Source organism: Zonotrichia albicollis, chromosome 18 (genome assembly GCF_047830755.1).
Source record: "Zonotrichia albicollis isolate bZonAlb1 chromosome 18, bZonAlb1.hap1, whole genome shotgun sequence".
Lineage (NCBI taxonomy): Eukaryota > Metazoa > Chordata > Aves > Passeriformes > Passerellidae > Zonotrichia > Zonotrichia albicollis.
The window spans coordinates 8,649,612-8,668,630 of record NC_133836.1 but is presented as its reverse complement, the minus strand read 5'-3'; the positions used below and the strand labels follow the sequence as shown (position 1 = coordinate 8,668,630).

General features: G+C 43.3%; 1 protein-coding gene across 2 annotated transcripts in view; it reads right to left on the bottom strand.

Annotated features, from left to right (window-relative positions):
• DGCR2 (DiGeorge syndrome critical region gene 2) overlaps window positions 1-18,594 on the bottom strand; it is a 45,626-nt gene extending 27,032 nt beyond the window's left edge. For both annotated transcript variants that reach the window (XM_074554607.1, XM_005488882.4), the window contains exon 1: window positions 18,220-18,594. In XM_074554607.1, coding sequence (XP_074410708.1) covers window positions 18,220-18,298 — 79 coding nt within the window. In that variant the 5' untranslated portion in view covers window positions 18,299-18,594. The remainder of the gene's footprint in view (window positions 1-18,219) is intronic.
• Window positions 18,595-19,019: the final 425 nt, after the last annotated feature.

The window sequence follows — 19,019 nt, the reverse complement described above, 5'->3', positions numbered from 1 at the left end:
TTCACTCAGCCCAAACAGAAAAAACAAAATAACCAGTCATAATGATTTCCCCCTCAGACAAAAAAATTGCATAATTTATTTAGCTTGAAGAGAGAAAGAGGAATTAAATGGTTGGGGACGGGGGGGGGAGCTGTGTAAAAAATAAGAGGAAAAGCTTCACTTACCCAATATAGTAAGAGAGAAAATTTAAAATCTATCTTTAAGCTAAATAATTTCAAATCTAATATCTATGAGTTAATTAAATCTCCTTCTAAACTTAGAGGGAAAACCCCACAGCACAGAAACCACCAAATCAAACAAATACAAAACCTCAAGCTGAAATGGAAAGCACTCAGATTCCAAGCCCACAGAAGACACCGTTTGGTAAATGATTGCAGCTTCTTTCACCACTTTTGCACAAGGTCAGCACGCAGTGGGAGGTTCCTTAGAAAGTCTTGCTACTACAGTTTCAAGTACAGAATTTACACCAGGGCCTGTGGGAGATCTTTTAACACATCCAAGACCATTCTCAGCCCAGCTCCACGTTTGCACTGCATCCACCCATAGTTATGACAAAATTCAGTACTTTAAAGTAATTTTTTTTTTTTACTGCTTATTTTCAATGGAATTCATACATACACCCTGTGAACAAAATTATTCTGCAGCCTTCTGGCTTCACAGGCAGCATCCACCAGGAATGCCAACCTGCACAAGGGAGAAACAGTCAAGAATACCTCTGTCTGTCTGCAATTTCATACATACTATTTTATGTACAATTACATATGAGTGGTTCAGATAAAAGGATGACTCCATCTCAGCATTATGGGCATTAAAAAAATGCCAGCTACATGCTGTAATGTCATGACTTCCTGTGCTAGAGACACTCCTCTCTGAAGAATGTGGATACATGGAAGAGTACAAAACATTTCTAGTAAAGCACCTTTCAGACCAGCTGTACCATTGTTCCCAATGGAGATCATGCTGTCAGATGCACTAATTATTTCAGACCAAGGAACATGAATTGCTATGCAATTCTGCTGCAGAGGGGGGAAATGTGACACAAAGAAATACTGTGAAATTAAAATCTCTGTCAATAAGCCCTCCTAAGCCATCCCAACCAATAGTCATCAGCAGTAAGATACAGACATAAAAAGAGATGGAAGTCTACAACCAAGCTGTAAGATACTTAGCCCAGGAATGGAGATATCTGGGAGAGGCAAGGATGCACAGGGTATGGGCTGGTCTCCAGAACCCTGTGAAACATTTTGTGTCAGTAGCCTATTTTTAAGTTAAAACAGCAGATAAATGAAAACATCTCAAGCCCATCTCCACCACAGAAAAGGGAAGTCATGCTGCCAGCAGCAGGACAAGAGTCAGGAAGATGTATGGGCAGTACTGAATAGTACAACATTATGTGACCATCCATCTTTCCTGGAATGCAAGTAATCACTTAACACATGGTCAGACCTTGTACTTTCCACGAGTGTGGTAAATAAACTGTTTCTTCACCCATATATTTTCAGTTCTTTTGAAGAATAGCAAAGATTTTAAAAATATCAGTGCATTTCTGTCCTTAAAGCCAGATATCCCTCACAGTTCACAGCTGCTGACGGTAACTCACAGCAAGAAAGGATTAAGAATGTACCTTAAACTATCACCTCCACACAGCACTAAAACCATACTTTCTACCAGCTGTAAAATGCAGGAACATTTCATATTTTCAAAATCATTAGTAAATATGTAATGGCACGAGTTCAGCTAAGAGCAAACAGCTGTTGGAGCAGAAGCACAAAACAACATTAAGCCAAGGGCATCAACAATTGCCTCGAGGTGAAAATGTGGAAATGCAACCTCCCCCAGCACTCACATATGATGTGATGAGTGACATCAGCACTATAATGATTCACATGTGCAATTCTAACATAAAAGGCTTCTTTTTCTTTTCAGCATCAGATGCAGTCTTTGCTATGCTACAAGATGAAATTTAGTACACTGAAACCTTATTGCAGAACAATTAAATTTATCTGGCATTTGCTGGGAAGAAAGGAGACAACTACAACACTGAAAATAGCAGCAATTGTAGCTTTTGCACTATACAGAGTATAAACCTAGAAAACACCACAAAGTTCAGGCAGTGTGAGAACATGAAAGCACTCGAAGCAGTGAGGTGCCATGATAGGCCCTTCATTTCACTGCCTCAGAGCACTCCTACAACATTAACCCTCAACCAACCAGTGCATCCTCATGGCACAGTTACAACCAAGAACAGAACAAGTCAATGTTTGCCAAAGGCTCCAGAGGAGATGAAGCTGCAGGAAGGCAGCTGTCCTGACTGCTGGCTCTGTGCCTTCAGGACGACACTGGGTTTATTCCCTGGACCCCAAGCAACCTGCACCTGAACAAATGTCTGTCAGAAATATTAAGTAACAACAGTGTGTTCTCTGGTAACACTTCACCTGTTTCTCTACTATAAACTGGATACAGAAAACAAGAAATTCCTTAACTTGATGTAAAAAGAGAAGAAAAACTGAAATCAGATTCAGACCACCAATTCTACAAGCTAAATATATAACCCAAGATAAAACTTACTGTCAAATGATGGCCAAAAAAAACGTATATCAACTTGCTTGGACATGTTATTAGATAATATAACTCATCCACAAGTCACACATCTGAAAGAAGCCTTACCAATTTAAAAGAAAACTTACAAAACAGTTGGAAATTTATTTCATCAAACCAGAAATGACAAGATTATAAATCAATTTAAGCACTGCCATACAAACAAGAGGCCTTCATCTGCTTTAGCTGTCACATATTTTTCTAAGCTAGCCAGCAGCAAAACCAACAAGATTTTTGACTAACAGAAAACCTGAGGTTTCATACAGGAAAAACCTCATCTTTTGGTTGCTAACATGCTCACAGAGAGCTGTTGTTCTGAAGATTTTGCCCACTGCATGTTGAATGCTAGGTGTTTCACAGAACTCATTGTGTATTTCAACACAGGGGTCAACTAACTTTTGAATTTTCTTTACAGCAGGATAGTTTCCTGATTTTCTGCTAAGTACTCAAAAAAAAAAAAAACACATTTACAAGAAGCATTATCCACAGGAAGGACTTCATGATAGATAATAAAACACACACACACATGCTCCCTCTAATTTCCAGCCAGCTTCATCTGTTTCACAAAACAAACAGATTTTGACCACTAGAGAATGATCCAGGAAGCCCTTTCAGGTTTAACAACCTCATATACTCGCTCTGTGTAATTGAGAACATTTTCCTCCTGGAGCCCAAGCACTGAGAGCTGCAGTGCATCCTTCCTGAGCAGATGCACTCTGGTCACTGAGCTGCCCTGAGCATTACACGTCCTGAAACTTGAATTTTCTGCATCACTTTTAAAGACTTTTGAAGTTCATTTGGACTAAGACACCTCCTGCTCACATCTAAACTGCAACTAATTTTTTATTAATCTTCCCTGTTTTTATGCAAGACCTAAGGGATAAATGGTTACTCAAAACAATTGTTTTATTTTAAAGACAGGTAGGGAGGATCCATATCCAGTATGTGAAACTACTTTTTCAACACAGTACAACTCATTTTAGAGCTTCCAACACCAAAGCAAGGCTGTAACAGACACATGAGACAAAATGTTGATTCTTAACAAGTTCACCTTGCTGGTTCAGTTTCCTGAATGAATGTGATCAGTTGGCTTTGAAACAGCAAGCTTTAGATCAAATTAGCTACTGTCTGTCCACATTAAGTCAGATCAGCTCAGGTTTGTCCCCTTGCAACCAGAAAGATCCCATGCTCCAGCTAACTCAGCAGAAATATGGCTGTACAAATCCAGCAACACTAATGTGGAATTGGGGCACCATAACATTGTCTGCCACCACAGACAGAACATCTCCTAATGTGTCTGTTGTTTTAAATATTTGTTCTAACAGCAAACATTGGAACAGTTGGGACCTTCACCTCCACAGCAGCAGAAAAGCCTGGGGAGAGCAGCAGGGTCACGGCTCTGAGGCACAAAAGGCAGGGCCAGGCACACCCTGGGGTGACACAAGGAGCAGGGGTGCAAACAATGGCAATGAGCAAACGCCAGCAGCTGGAAACATTTCCTGCAAAGATAAGCTGCTGGGCAAATGAGAAAACTTTGATACTGTTTTAGCAGGATTATCTATCCTGCTTCAATTGAAGACAGAGATACAGGAGAAATTCAGCTGGAAGAAATGTTAGATGCAATAAAAATGATGAGGCCCTATCTCAGGCACGTGTAATAAACATCTGCTGAAAAGCATCAGGTGAACACATCAAAGTTCTCAAAATCTAAATTTCAACCTTATATTTTCAAGACACCAAAGATTAACACTACAGAAACCTGCAGAAAAAGGAGCAATAGATCCTAAAGCAGAAATGCATCCCTGACAAACAGAACACTCTCCTCACCTATGTTCCTAGCCCCAAAATAAAACTCTTTTATACAGAAGTATAAAAACCTTGATATCACAGGAATTCACAAATTCAGAGGTACAGATGAGGAACCAGAGGCTGAAACTAAAGCCCCCAGAATATAACTCTCAATTCAGCAAAGTGCTTTGATACAGAAATTAAACTCAGTGACTACAATCACTGATTATGAAAGTTTGGGTTCTTCTGGTTGCAATTACTGAACTTTTCTTTATTAAAGGATTCACAAGTTAGTAAAGTCTGATACATAATAAGATAGTCTTTTAGTAGCTGACTACAGATGCACTAGGTGTTTGTGTTTACACAGCAAATATAGATTTTAATCTACTTCAGTTTTTAACACAAAAAAAATGTAATTTTTTATTTGCTAAACTAATTGTTCTTGTCTGCTGAGCTTCATTTGTATGGAAATTGAGATTTGATTAAATGTACACCCAGCATTTAATATTATTTCTATTATAAGCTATTACTCTGAAATTCATGTACTGGAAGATATAAGCTTGAAGTACATGGGTTGGTTTTATATATAAGCTTTCAATGAACAATGACAGGTTTCTGTGTACATCAAACTTGCTTTGCTTATTTTGATCATATTTCTCAAGGTTGGGCATGGTAGATCCTCTGGCATCATTTTTATTTACACATCAAAGGAAAACAAAGGACAAAAATACTTCCTCCTTTCCCAGAGTAAGTCACTCATTGTCCCAGACCAGATGAACCAACCTGTAAGGGAAAATTCTGTTCAGATTTCAAGAGGCAATTACAGCCATCAAAAGCTGATTAAGCATTAACAAAAACTCTAACTACAAGTGCTTAGACCAGTAACTCTTCTTGTTCAGATTTTAACTTGTCCAACAGGTCTTTCTTATGTTTTGTAATACTCAACCTACATACTTAAGACCTGTACCTACATGTTGCATTTAACTAAATATTTAACTCATTTAGGAACAAGTTCACTAAAATTGAATTCTTTTTTTCTTAAATCACTGTTTCTATATACCTGAGCCATGCTACACTGCATGAGTATGATCAGATCCCAGTCTCTGCCAGCAAAAAGCCCAATTCCCTAAATCCTTCACTCCTGGAGATTCTGCTGAACACCAGCGCTCACCAAATGCCTACAAACAAGCACCAGAAACAAAACAGCAGAAGGAACACCACACCCACCACCATCAAACAAACACACACCACTCTATATCTAATATTTACGCTCAAGAGGAAGCACAACACAATCAATATTGCTCTACACTGGTATTTACTGCAGTAACATAAACTTTAAAATACTCTTAATACTTCCAACACAACATAATGATGGTTATCATAATGTAGTCCTCAGCAGATATGTGAAAAAACTGTCCTTAAGGTAATCATCTGCACTTAAAAAGCAGTTTCCCTAACTTGGATGTGTCCCAAGGCCACAGGTGAAGGTCACTGGGGCAGGGACAGTGTACATCTCACAAAACCCCTGCCCATGTGCCAGCCTGAAGGAGCAGGGCTGTGCTGCCCCACCTCTGCTCAGTGGCCAATGCCAGCTGCTGGCTCTTGGGGACAGAGCAGCCCACAGCAAAGCGCCCCTGAGGATGCTCTGACTCAGCCCTAAAGAGGCTCTCTTGTCTTTAACCTGCCTTTGAGGTACCCCCAATCCCTACACGGGCTCTGCTCTCAGGGAAGAGAAGCCATACATAAATGGTATTTCCCTCAGCTCCAGGGCTCAGGGAAGTCCCCACTAACCACTCATTTCCCAGCAGGTCCTTGTGTCACTCGGTGAATCTCACACCAATTCCGTATTTTTGAGTTTATCATTACACCCCCCACTGCTGCATTCAGTGTAGCAGAATAAATAAATACAGCACTTTATAACAAAGTCACAGTAGGAGGAAAGTAGACTACAACACTGATCTTTTCCAGAGAAGAAAAGTATTTATGAAGCTCATGTGTCACCATCAGTTACCCATTTCATAGATAGTTTATTCATTTCTGGTTCTACTTACTGTTCTTCAAATTAAAAGCCTACAGAATAATTAAAATTAAAAACCTTCAGAAGAAATAAAAGCTAGAGAAAAATAGCATTTCATTTTCATGTCCAATTCCACAGAAGATAAAATGCTTGGTGATTCACCCATGATACTGCAAGCATGCTCAGGAAGTACCCTTAGAGCATGTAGCCTTGGTTCATCATGGCCTGAGTATGTGCAGGAGAGTATGAAAGCACAACAGCACCTAACAGCACAAAGCCTGGAGGGAAAAAAAGGCCATGTGATATGCTCATAGCCAAAACACAGCCCACACTTATTCTCAAATCTAATTCCAGCTCCGAAAATTAGAGATTCTGAAGCTAAAATCCCATCTAATAAGAACGCATTGGTTCAAAAAAAAAATAAATAATACATGTTAGAGGCACTGGCATTTTCTTCATAACCTCAGCATGCTGTTCCATGGAGTAATTAAAATTGTGACAGCATTCCAGCTGAAAACTGTAAATCCTTAATGAGTAACACTCATCAACATTCAGTATTACTCAGTGTTCTGTCATAGTAAGTTATGCTACATCACCTCAACATCCATCACAAGACTTCACAGCACGGTGAGGAATGGTAGCAGCCTCCTTCCCCTCATGTTTGTTCTGCAGGTACCCACTGCCCAGAGCTGGCAGGCAGGGACAGGGAGCAGAATGAGGCCCCACAACCCAAGGGGAGATGCTCAGTGACCTGTATGGCCACAGACACACACAGGGGCTGGGGCTGGACAGGATCCACCCAAGGATCCTGAGGGAGCTGCTGAAGCACTCACTGAGCCACTTTCTGTCATTTACAGCAGTCCTGGCAGCTCAGCTGGTCCCAGCTGCCTGGCAATCAGCAACAATGACAGCCAGCTGCTGTAAGAAGGGTCATAAGGTGGATGTGGGGAATTTCAGGCTGGTCAGTCTGACCTCAGTGCCAGGGAAGGTTGAGGAGCAGATCATCCTCCATGAATGGCACGCACAGGACAAGCAGGTGCTCGGCCCAGCCAGCGTGGGTTTGTGAAAGGCAAGTCCTGCCTGACTAACCTGATCTCCTCCTAGGACAAGGTGACCCACTTAGTGGTCCAGGGAAAGGCTGTGGATCTCATTTCCCTGGTAGATTTTAGTAAATCTTTAACAGCACTTGCTGCAGCATTCTCCTGGATACACCAGCTGCTCCTGGTTCAGAGGGTAAACTCTCGACTCAGTAAAAAACCTTCAGACAGTGAGGCCAAGGGAGACCTCACCATCCTCTAGAACCATCTGGAAGGTGACAGCAAGGTGGGGCTCAGCCTCTTCTCCCAAGTAACAAGCAACAGGACACGAGCAATTGGCCTTAAATTGCATCAGAGGAGGTTTAGATTGGACATTACCAAGAAGGTTGCCAAGCATTGGAACAGGCTGCCCAGAGAAACAGAGTCAGGATCCCTAGAAGTTTGTAAAAGAGGTGTTGATGTGACTTTGGGACATGTTTTGCTAGTGGACTTGGCAGTGCTGGGTTAATGGTTGGACTAGATAGTCTCAAAGGTCTTTTCCAACTGAAATAATCCTGTGATTCTATATTTATTATACCTACACCCTGCACGAGCTTGGAACTGACCCAGTTTTTCCTTGCTCACAAGTGTCATTCACTGCAATTCATTGTCTGCTCTTTGTCTGGAGGGCAAACTCAAGGCCAGGAAGGAAGGAAAAGAGAAAGAGAAATCAAAATAACTACAAAAAAATAAAAAAGCACAGGCAGGGAACAGACACAGCATTCAGCCAAAGCAACAACATTAGAGCTTCTTGAATAGGAATCCTGGCTATAATTTTTTAAGACAGAAAATACAGACTTTGAGCTCCGTGAAAGTCAGCACTTATTCCTAAGACTGAGACAGAAAAAAAGTATTTCCCAATTCTCCAGCACTGCTAATACCAAAGAGAAAACAAAACTTGCTTCTTGGACTAAGCTGAAAGAATACTGTGAATTAGGCAATGAAGCATTCCAGACTGAAAACCAGTTTATTTTCATAGTGAGAATACCAGGCTAAGCAACAGTCTTGCACTTCTCCCCCCAAGAAACTGTTATATTATGATAATAAGTAAAGAGGCAGAAGGGAAAAGCAAAATACAGCACAGGCACAAAGAGCAGACAGTACAAACAAAACCAAAGCCACTGGTACTCGAGAAGTCTCTAATATGGCTCAAAATTCAAGCCCACTGTCTCACTAACAACCTTGTTCAGGACCTCCAGTGCTTTGTACAGCCTCAGGCAGGATTTCAGTGTTTTAGTACAACAGTGACACGTGACTTACACCTGTGCAGCACCAAATTTTTAACCCTTTCCCTAAAGAAAGCTGATCAGTGAAAGTGCCAATCACACCTCACAAATTCACTCAACAATTTCAAGCAAGCTTGAGAGAAGTCAAAACCAGGAAAACAGCATATGTCTTTCACAAGCTTGCACAAGAGAAGCAAATTCTGACCTTCTTGAGCTTCAGAGGGCAGGAAAGCCCCAGCAGGTGCCAGCACACCTGGTGCCACACTGTCACGGGCGGGGTGCTTTCCCAGCTGGCAGGAGGGAAGTGGTGAGCTGGGGTAACTGAACCTTGGCAAAAGCCTGCAGGACCCCCAGCTCGTTCATGCCAGAGAACACACTGTGGGCAGGCAGAGGGACACCGGCCTTTGGAAAGCAGTGCCAAGCAAGGGTACTGCAGCAGAGGAGGGACACAGGGACAGGGACACAGAGAAGCCCACTGGAGTCCAGGTTTCACTAAGCCCCACTGCCTATGAAACATGCTCACAGGAAATAGTGCTAAGTAAACAGCATTATTCCTCACACAGAATTTAAATACAGCCACACACAACACACTAATTCTCCCAAAAAATGAAGGAACAAAGAAAAAGTCCATTAAGAACAACATCAGCTGTGATATACTCAGCAAGTCATCAGTTGTGTCCAGAAAAGGGCACCACCAACAACAGTGCTTTCTCCCTACAATCCATACACCAGGTCAGGGCAGATGGATCATCCCACACACACCACAAATCCTTCAGCTACCTGGGCTCCACAGCTCAAAGTACTTCTGTATCTAAAGCTGTTACCTGGTAGCTGCCCACCCAGAACTATTCCCAAAAAAATCCAGGCATGCGAGATGGTTCCTCTCCTCTCCCTGTATTCTCAAGGTTAATACATCTCACCAAGTCAAGTTTGGGTCAGTATTTGTTCATATACAAAACAGTTTCACTAAGAATCAGCAGAGGAAGAGGCTGTATTCCCTTTGACCAAATAAACTATAGGTGTACAAAAAAAAACCAAAAAATCCCCAAACAAATAAACAAAACCAACACGAACTCCAAGCCCACCAAAAAAAAAAAAAAAAAAAAAACACCCAACCAAACAACTAAAAGCTAGCAAATACTCTACAGAAACACATTTTCCTCAGAGGAAAAATTCAAATCCAAAATTTTACATGAACTGAATTAGTACTGCCTTTAGATCACATTTCAACAAGAAGAGGACCCAGATGAAACATGATAACAGCAATTCAGGAACTGTCAGAGCAATCAAGGCTAATTTGTAGCCACCATTTAATCTGAAAGTAGGAATTGCCAGATTTCAGCAGTATTACTTAGCAAGCCCATTTACTTTCAGCAAGACAACACATGTTCCTTCTTTGCAGGAAAACAAAAAAAGTTCCTATCTCATCTTTTTCTTTTTTAGTACACGATTCAGCAGTATTTAAGTATATTCCTTAAACTTTCAGCACATGAGCAATCCTAACAAATCAAATGAAAATATACAACTTAAAGCTAAGTATGTACTTTAAAAACTTTGCTGAACTAAAACATGAGGAATTGCAGTAGTCTTTAAAGCAAATAGCTGACAAAGTTCTACCTATGAAATCATGTATTTTTAACTACACCACTCTCCAAAAACTAACACATTTTTTTAATTTTAAAACCAAATGAACATGGAAAAAGTTCTCTACAGAGCCCTAAGAAAGTTAAAGGTCTTAAACAAGAATCTAGCAATTCAGGGAGACAGGAAAGCTGTGCCTGAGCACTATTCAAATGCAGGTCACACTAAAAAAAGCTTTTGCTCCTGTTTCACTTTTGTTCACATCTTGTACAAGACTCGATGAGCCAGCACCTAGAACACTTAAGAGAAAAAATTCAATATACAGAAATATTATGACCTCAAACACCGAAACCCAGTTTTATCCTTGCACAGGAGCTGGTGCAGTGGCTGGCTGCACTGGAGCAATGGCTCATGCTGTGAATAGCATTCCCCTGCTCCACTGAAGCCCAGCACAGCAGGAATGTGGCCAATGTCAGCCACAGCTCTGTCTGCCACACTGGATGAGATCCTGTGCCTGCCTCTTCTCCAGCAAAACAAACACCTGAGGAGAAATTCCACGTATTGAACTCCTAAGTTTAATAGTTCCACCAGAAGTCAGCAAATACAGATCCAACCCAGCTGTAGAAAGGCACAGAACCCCTCAGAGAAGTTTTCTCATCCCCCACACCTTCTAACAACTCAGCTACTGCCAGCACTCTTCAATACCTGTTATACCCATGTGCCAGGTACTATGCTACAAAACAGGATCTTTGCCATTTTTTAGCTGTCACCTCAATAGAAAAACTACACTCAATTCCATCAGTGCTCAGAAAGACAAAGATGGGCACTACAGCATTCTTGAATAATTTCCTCCAACCTGCTCACTGCCAGAATTGAGGTGGCACAATGCTCCTACTCAAATCTCTGAGCTCCCTCCTGCAAGATTCCCAACATTTCATGCAGATTTTCCCACAACTCATTAATAGACTACTCTTATGTCACGGATTTTAACCAGTGAAAGTAATTTAAGTGTATCAAATTTCCACAAATCCAACAGAGACAAAACACAAATGCAGTTTTAACCATCCCTAGATTAAAACAAGCTCCAGTAAGTTTTAGAGGCTTAAAAAAGCAAAATGCTACTCATGCACAAACTCAAACCCAGCAGGTGTTAGAAGAGGGTTATTTGTTTTCTTCTAAAGTGTATAAAAGATGGTAAATTACTTTTAAGTCAGAATCAACCTTTTTATTTATGTTGCTGAAGAAATATTAACACAAACCAAACACAGAAGTGCTAAGGGACAACACCAACCCAGTTCTGCAGCCAGCCCAGAACACTCAGCATCATTCTACTCCAAATGGCACTTAATCCCATTTTTCTATTAGCTTTGACTTTCAAATAATTCCACTGGGCACCCCAAGTAACTGGTCCTATAGTGGGAAAGGCATGAGGGAGCACAACAGAAGCAGTGTATGAAAGAAAAGACAACACAGGAAAAAGAATTACACAAATTAAAATATGACAAAGAAAAATCAGTTAAAGGACAAAAGAGCAGGGAATATCCCAAGAGCAGCCACCAAAAGCTACTTCCACACTTCCCCCCTGAGCTGGCTGATGATTCTCAAGCACAATAATCAATAAACAGAACAGAAGCTAAATATAATGTTAGACAACCAATTTTAATTTTAATTAAGTAGGAAGTTGAATGTTATTTAGTTTAGTTATAGACAATGAAGTAACTATCAATTGCTATTAAACTTAAAACCATATTACTAAATTCTCTGAATGGCAGGAAAGTACTACAAACAACTTTCTTAGGAGATCCATTTAGCAAGTACCATGTAAACCCTGTTCATGAAACCCAGAATTAGCAGGCTGACCCTTTAAAACAAAGAAAAAGTTAAAGTTTCACAGGAAACCACAAGATGCCAGAGGATTTCACAGTTCAGGGAATATGGATTAAAGGTTAATCCCAAACTCATGGTTTAAAGCAAATAAATTGCTCGAATCCTGCTGCAGCAAATCAACAACTTCACCACCCAATCCACGTTTCCTCCTGGACTCAGGATCCTCCACAAAACCACCTCTGAGCCTGCCATGGAGGGATCCAGCATGAAACAGAAACCCTTGAGAGAGTGGAGAGCCAGGAAGGATTGGGCACTGCAGGCACCCACCACACTCAGCGCTGCAGGAAAACTGCACCTGAAGTGTCCTGGAAAAGTGTGAACCTGTTCCTTAAAGCTGCAGTTTATGAGGGACCCGTGCATTAGACTGCATTTATACAGATAATGAGCTATAGGACAAACGGACTGGTCACTAGAGTTACCAAAAGAATCTGGGTTTGGAGTTTATCACAGGAAATCATTAACAATGTGCTTGACAAAGACCTTCAGCAGTTGCCTGGGTTTGCCAGGTTTTCTTTTGGGACAGGACAGGCAACCCCATCTCTTATACTCCTCCTAGCCATAACATTCTATCAGCCTACACAGAATAAAAGGTGAGCAAGGCTCTTCCCATCACAGGTTAACCCTTCAGATCACACAGGCAAAGATCTGCAGAGCCTCTCATTAGCTGTGCTCTATTCCCTTTCTATCTAAGCTCTTCCATGTCCAGCTATCACTGCAAGAACCCAATGCACTTCCCCACCTCAAAATACAGAACAACCCTGAGCACACACATTAAGGCTTGAAAGGCAGGAGCTGTGATTCCACTCAATTCCTTCCAGGCTCTGCTCCAGACAGAACCTTCAGGTATCAGAAGCTGCACTCAGGGTACACAGGTCTGCACTGCACAATGGGAAGTTCTGCTAATCACAAAAGAAGTTATTCACATGCACCTCACAGCATCAAACAAGAACTTATAAAAGTTGCAAGAAATCACCAGGTAAAAACCCAGAGACCCAGGCATTACTCAAAGATGGACCACAGAGGTACCTACTACTCTTACATTACAATTCAACACCAACACCAGTCCTAACAAAGGTAATGCCAGGGGACAAAATGATTCTTAGAAGTCTTGACTGGTTTTCTGACATTCACCAGGGGATTTTACATCTTTCATACTTGGTATCTAAAATTCCTCTCTTCAGTCTAGCTGTGCCTTTCCCCTCACATACCAAGAAAGAAGCACAGCTGCTCTCTCCTGCTGCAGAGAGAGGCTGTGGCAGTGCTTTATCCCCCATCACTTCTGCTCTTCTGGAGCAACCTTCCCCTGCCCCCAGACCTACTGTAGGACACAGAAGTCATGTATCTGCAAACCCCCAAGGTGCCCCTCTGGTTTATCACTTCTCAGAGCCAAAGCAATGCAAACAGCCCTGCCTACTGACTCCTTTTTTCTCCTTCACTTGGTAGCCACAGCTAGCAGCAAATCCACTTGCACCTCAAAATTTTTGCTTTATAATTAACATCAGGTATTACCAGTCTTAAAGTATCAGACCTGCTAATAAGGTCTGATACCTTCTGCTTTGTCTCTCTGCTACACCGAGATCAGCCACAAAAAAGATTTTTTGCATCCGTCAGCCTCGCTCTGCAGCTGTAAAAACAACAAACAGCAGAGCAAGGAACATCAGAACAAACTCAATAATGGTAACAGTAGGAAGAAAAATAAAACTTAAAACCAGTAGATTAAGAAGCAAAAGGATGAGGGGGAAATACACCAGACTGGAAGAGGACCTGATAAAAACCCTTCTACCTCTCACTCCTAGAACCTTCCTCTTGGGAATTCACCTAAATACACAGACAGGAACTGCAGCTAGCAACGACATGAACCTGAATAAATATCACTCACCACAGCTCTCACTGACGTGGAGACAGTGAACAAAGAGCAAAATAAGGGTTCATGTTTGCCTACCAACAAAGTGTCTCCAGAGCAGAGGAACAATGGCCTGAATAAATTTTATGACTCATATATTTGGGTCTCCATTTGAATTAATCAATACACTTCAACTGGACAAAACCAGACCCATCCAGTCACAGCACACCAGTGGATCACCTTGAAACTGTGCTGATCAGAGTTTGCTTAGACCTCTACTCTGATGCATTCTGCCTTGCATGTAAAACCAACAGCCCTCGACTGAAAGACAAGGAAGAGTTAGCAATTTGAGCACATTTGTCAATTGTACTGTGTCAAAACACCAACACCTCACCTGTAAGAGCACAGCCACAGCTGCCAGCAAGCTCCAAAGCGTATGGGACGTTCCAGCTGGGAGCTGCATGTGGGGCTTTAACCAGACCACTTGCACTGGCAAGTCTTTCTAAGCATTGCAGATTAAGTACGTTGTGCAATATTTTTTTGAAACAGAACTTGGGTAATAAAATTACTTCCTCTAGCTGGCTTTGAAGTGGAGAAAAAACGCTGCAAGAACAAGAACTCAATTGGCTTTTAGCTGCCTGGCAAGTGCTCTAATAAGAAAGCCCGATGACCTACATTCACAAGGCTCTGTACTAAACCACTATTACAAAATCCAATATAAAGCCTGACCATGTTTAAGTGTTTTCCATTAGCAAGCAGCAGTATCTTGTTAGAGAAATATGAAAACATGTTATTGTCTTTAGTGATGATGATCTTAATTAATCCTCTAAATAGTATTCTGAAACATGTCAGCGTGGTCATTCCAGACTGCTTAAGCTCCCAACGTTACAGAAAGACACCAAAACCTCCTCTTCTCAGTGAGATGCACTGGGGTGTTAACAGAAAAAGAAACTTACAAATATTCTCAAACTGTGAAAGACTCAATTTATAATAACTTACACCTCTGGTGCTCTTCCAACAACCAACAGAAATGCACTGGTTCAGAAACTCGGGCAAAATCTAAGCTAGCACCAGAACAGATTATTGCAACTCAGTTAACACACCACCGAAATATTTCCTCACACAAAGACATCAGCTATCTCAGCCAGCTAGTCAGATAACCTGGAGCAGATGGGTTTGAGTTGTCCTGGAAAAGATTTTATTAAATTAATCCCTACTGTGGTAAATATCCCCAAAAAGCAACAGATAGAGTAAAATCAGCAAGAGTTTAAAAGAAACACTAAGTTAGTCTTTCACTCTACACCCATATAGTTGGAAGAGTTTGATACATTCAGCTTCAATTCACATTAGCAGATTCCAAAACCAGTGAGTAACACAACTCAAGGAGAAATGCCCTAATTTGAAAAAAAAGAACGCTTTCAAAAATGCACTATAAAGCAGGCAACTAGTCAAACCAAGAAGGATATGGTCAAAACTGAATGGGAAAAATGGAAACACTGGGAAAAAAAAATCGAAGTGGCAATTCTCAAGGGCTCAAAATTACCATTACAAGTTCACAGGTTCAGAAAAATCCAACTGCCCAGAGTCCTTCAGGAACCCAAGGCTGCACAGCTGAGGCCAATATCATGATATGTTGGAAGTACCTTGTGCTGTTAGTGATGGCAGTAGCACAAAACAGGCTCATGTAATCAAGAGAGAAAAAAACTGAGGAAAAAAGTAAATTTTAATTAATTTCTTCCTAATTTACTAAAGCCCACCTCACCCTAAATGCAGAAAAAAATAGATCCATGTAAAATCACTGCCTTTCAGATTGCATGAAAAGATACTACAGTTGAGGAGGCTTAAAAGAAGGTTTTATTTATCTGAAGAGCACAGCAAGAACATGGATACAAAGCTAGTGTCAAATTAACATGGAAATACAAAGAGATGCCTGATCTGCCGGGACTGAATTGTGAAGGGACTACACATTCATCTCTGAGTACATAAAACCTCCCAGGGCTCTGCAGCACTCATCTGATAGTTCCAAGTACAGATTTAAGCTAAGCAAGCTGCAGGCGTCCTTCCTAAACCAAAAAGACACTTGCTACAACACACAGGTTTAAAGAAGTAAAAAGGAAAGCAAACACCACCTGGGAAATAAATTCTAAGTCCAAGAACTCTTCTCTTTCTGCTGTCTCTCCCCAGAGTAGACATGGGAGACTTCTCCACCAGTGATTAAAGTGGTAAATTTGGTTCTGTGTGTCCTCTGTACTTGTGTGTGCCAGGTTTTCCCTACTCGCACCTCATGTTTCAGGAACAAACCACGTGCTCCTAATCTATCAAATGGGTGATTTGTTAGAGACAGCAGATTCAAGATATAAATTATGCAAACCAAACAAGCCAGGTGACATCGGCAGAGAGCTGTGAGGCCACCCAGAAGCGATGGACTCTGCTCCGAGGAGGAGGGAGAGGCATCACCATGGACAGCTCAGCCACCTCGTAAACAGGATGGATGAGTCTATTCCACATGGAACTCAAACTCCTCACACAGCAAGGAATTCCAGCTGCAACACCACATCCAGATGCATCACCTTGGGCTCAGGAATACATATGGTCTGAACTAAATTCATGGAATGCTTATGGAGCTGCCACAGGGGAATTCTAACACTCCAAGTTTCAAAGCCAGTGGTGTAGAACCTGAGTAGATTAGTAAAGGTTCGCTCACAAGGACACTTCTGCCAGTGAGGCTACAGCACCACAAATCTCTAAAGCAGGCACATTACAGGTACAGCACCAGGGAAAATATCATTCATCTTAACAAAGTAAATCTAAGTGAAAAACTTGTGTTCATCCATCAAGCATCAGCTGTTGACAGAGGTACATTATCAAACTGGAGTGACAAATGTGACACAATATGAAAAAGGCCATTTTTGAATTTCTAGGAGGCTACAAAGCTCAACACCAGCAGAGTTCAGGGTCAAGTCTACCCACCTACAAAAGCACAAAGACAGCTCTGAATAAGCTGAACCTTTTCACCCAGCAATGCAGCAGCCTGTAGCACTTAGTGGCAGCAAAAAGGAGCTGCCTGAAATCAGTTTTACATAGTACCTTCTCAGCCATAAAAGCCTCTAGCTGTAATAATACAAGGCTACCAACACAACGGGGGCTTTTTGGCTACTTAAGTGCATATCATAAGCCCTGTACATACTGCACTGCCAAAAAAACAAGCTAAACAAAACAAGACAGACACAGAGACGTTTCAACACCCAAGTTAGTTATTTCAATAACTCTGCCTACACTGACCCAATTGTGTTTCAGCTCTGCTGGGAACTCGCTTAGACGCAGTTCATTAATACTGTTACCTTTTATTAGTCTGGGTCATGAAAGTTATTTTGAAGAGAAAGAACGAGGGGGTGTCAAACAACACCATGGTTCTTGGTCTCCTATTTACGAGGAGCATGTGTGACCCAGGAACAGTCCCTTGGTGCGATGGGAGGGCGATTCCCAAACCTGCAAAGCCACTCTCATGCTTTTGCTACTGATGCTCTTTGGCAAGAGCTGCCCATGATAGCCGAGGGCTTTGCCAAGCTCCAAGAGAGTTCAAGCCCCAAAAACAAACTCCAGCTGAGCGATATACCTAGAAAAACTGTAGTTTTCTACCCGCAAACACGAACCATTTCTCCTAAGTTAATCACCTTAGGATTTTAAGCACCATGCCTAGCAGCTAGCACACAAACTCCATCGCTGAATTATTCTCCTAAAAGAAGCACAAACAGAACCAGACAGACGGACCAGGTGCGGCAGGTTTTTTTTCTCTCTTCTTGGCAGGATTAAATGGCACTTCGAAAGCAAGCACTTGGTCTGGCCGTGTAGGCATCCAAGGCCCACAACACAGGAACAGGTAAGCAACAAGCACCTGAAAACTTCGGCACCACATTTTCTGTGCTCATTACCCGCAGGGTTCTGCAGATTTCTAGCCAAGCTTTCTCACTCTGACACCAAGGTTTTACCCCGACTCCCAGGATAAATCCAGGCTCTCTCGGAGGCGGGCAGCCGGCACAGGGCACCGATGCTCGGCCGCGTCCCGGCTCTGTTCAAAGGCACAAAACAGCGGCACAGCCCAGACCCGGCTCCGGCCGCTCCGATCCCCGGTCCGGGCTGACCCCGGGGCTCTCCCTGCCGTGTGCCCGGGCCCGGCACCCCCGGCCCCGCCGCCGCCCCTACCTGGCCGCAGCGGCTCGGTGATGCTCAGCACCAGGAGGAAGAGGAGGAGGAAGGTGCCGCTGTCCGCCTTGGGCACCATTTATCCTCCGTTCATCCTCCCCCGGCACAGCGCCACAAACCCGCGGGGAGGGACGCGCGGAGCGGCGGGAGGAGGGGCCGCCGCCGGGCCCGCGGGGGGCCCCGGTTTGCACGGAGCTTTTCCCTTGCCCTCCCTCCGCCGTTCGCCGCCGCCCCGGGCGGAGCCGGCGGCCCAGGCTGCGGCGGGAGCGGCGGGAGCGGCGCGGGTCGGGCGGCCGCGCTGGGGCGGCTCGCAGGGCTCCGCCGGCGCACAAGATGGCGGCCGCGCCTCCCCGCCGCCGTGCCCGCGCCGCCACGCCCCCTCCCGCCGCGCGCCGCCCGCCCAATCGGCGCTCAGGGGGCGGGGCCGAGCGCGCGGATCAGCGCACGCCCCGCCCATTTACGGCGGTGGGCGGGGCCGCCGGCAGGGGGCGGTGGCGGGGCGGCCCCCGGAGTGCGCCCCGAGCCCTCGGTGCCCGGGATGGCGCTGATGGCGCCGCAATAACCCCAGCACCGCCTCTGGCAGCCCCTCCGTCCTCACCAGAATGGAAACGCCATTACTCACAGGATGGTCTTGCTCAGTTGGTTCGACCTCCCCAGGGCAGCCTCTATCAGTCCCCTTTTCCTTGCAGAACAGCATTTCCCTGTCCTTGCCTGCTCCCATCCGTCACTCCCTCACAGCCTTTCCCATTCCTGCTGGAGCAGCCCCAGCCAGGTTCCTCTGTACCCCGGGACAGCCTTTC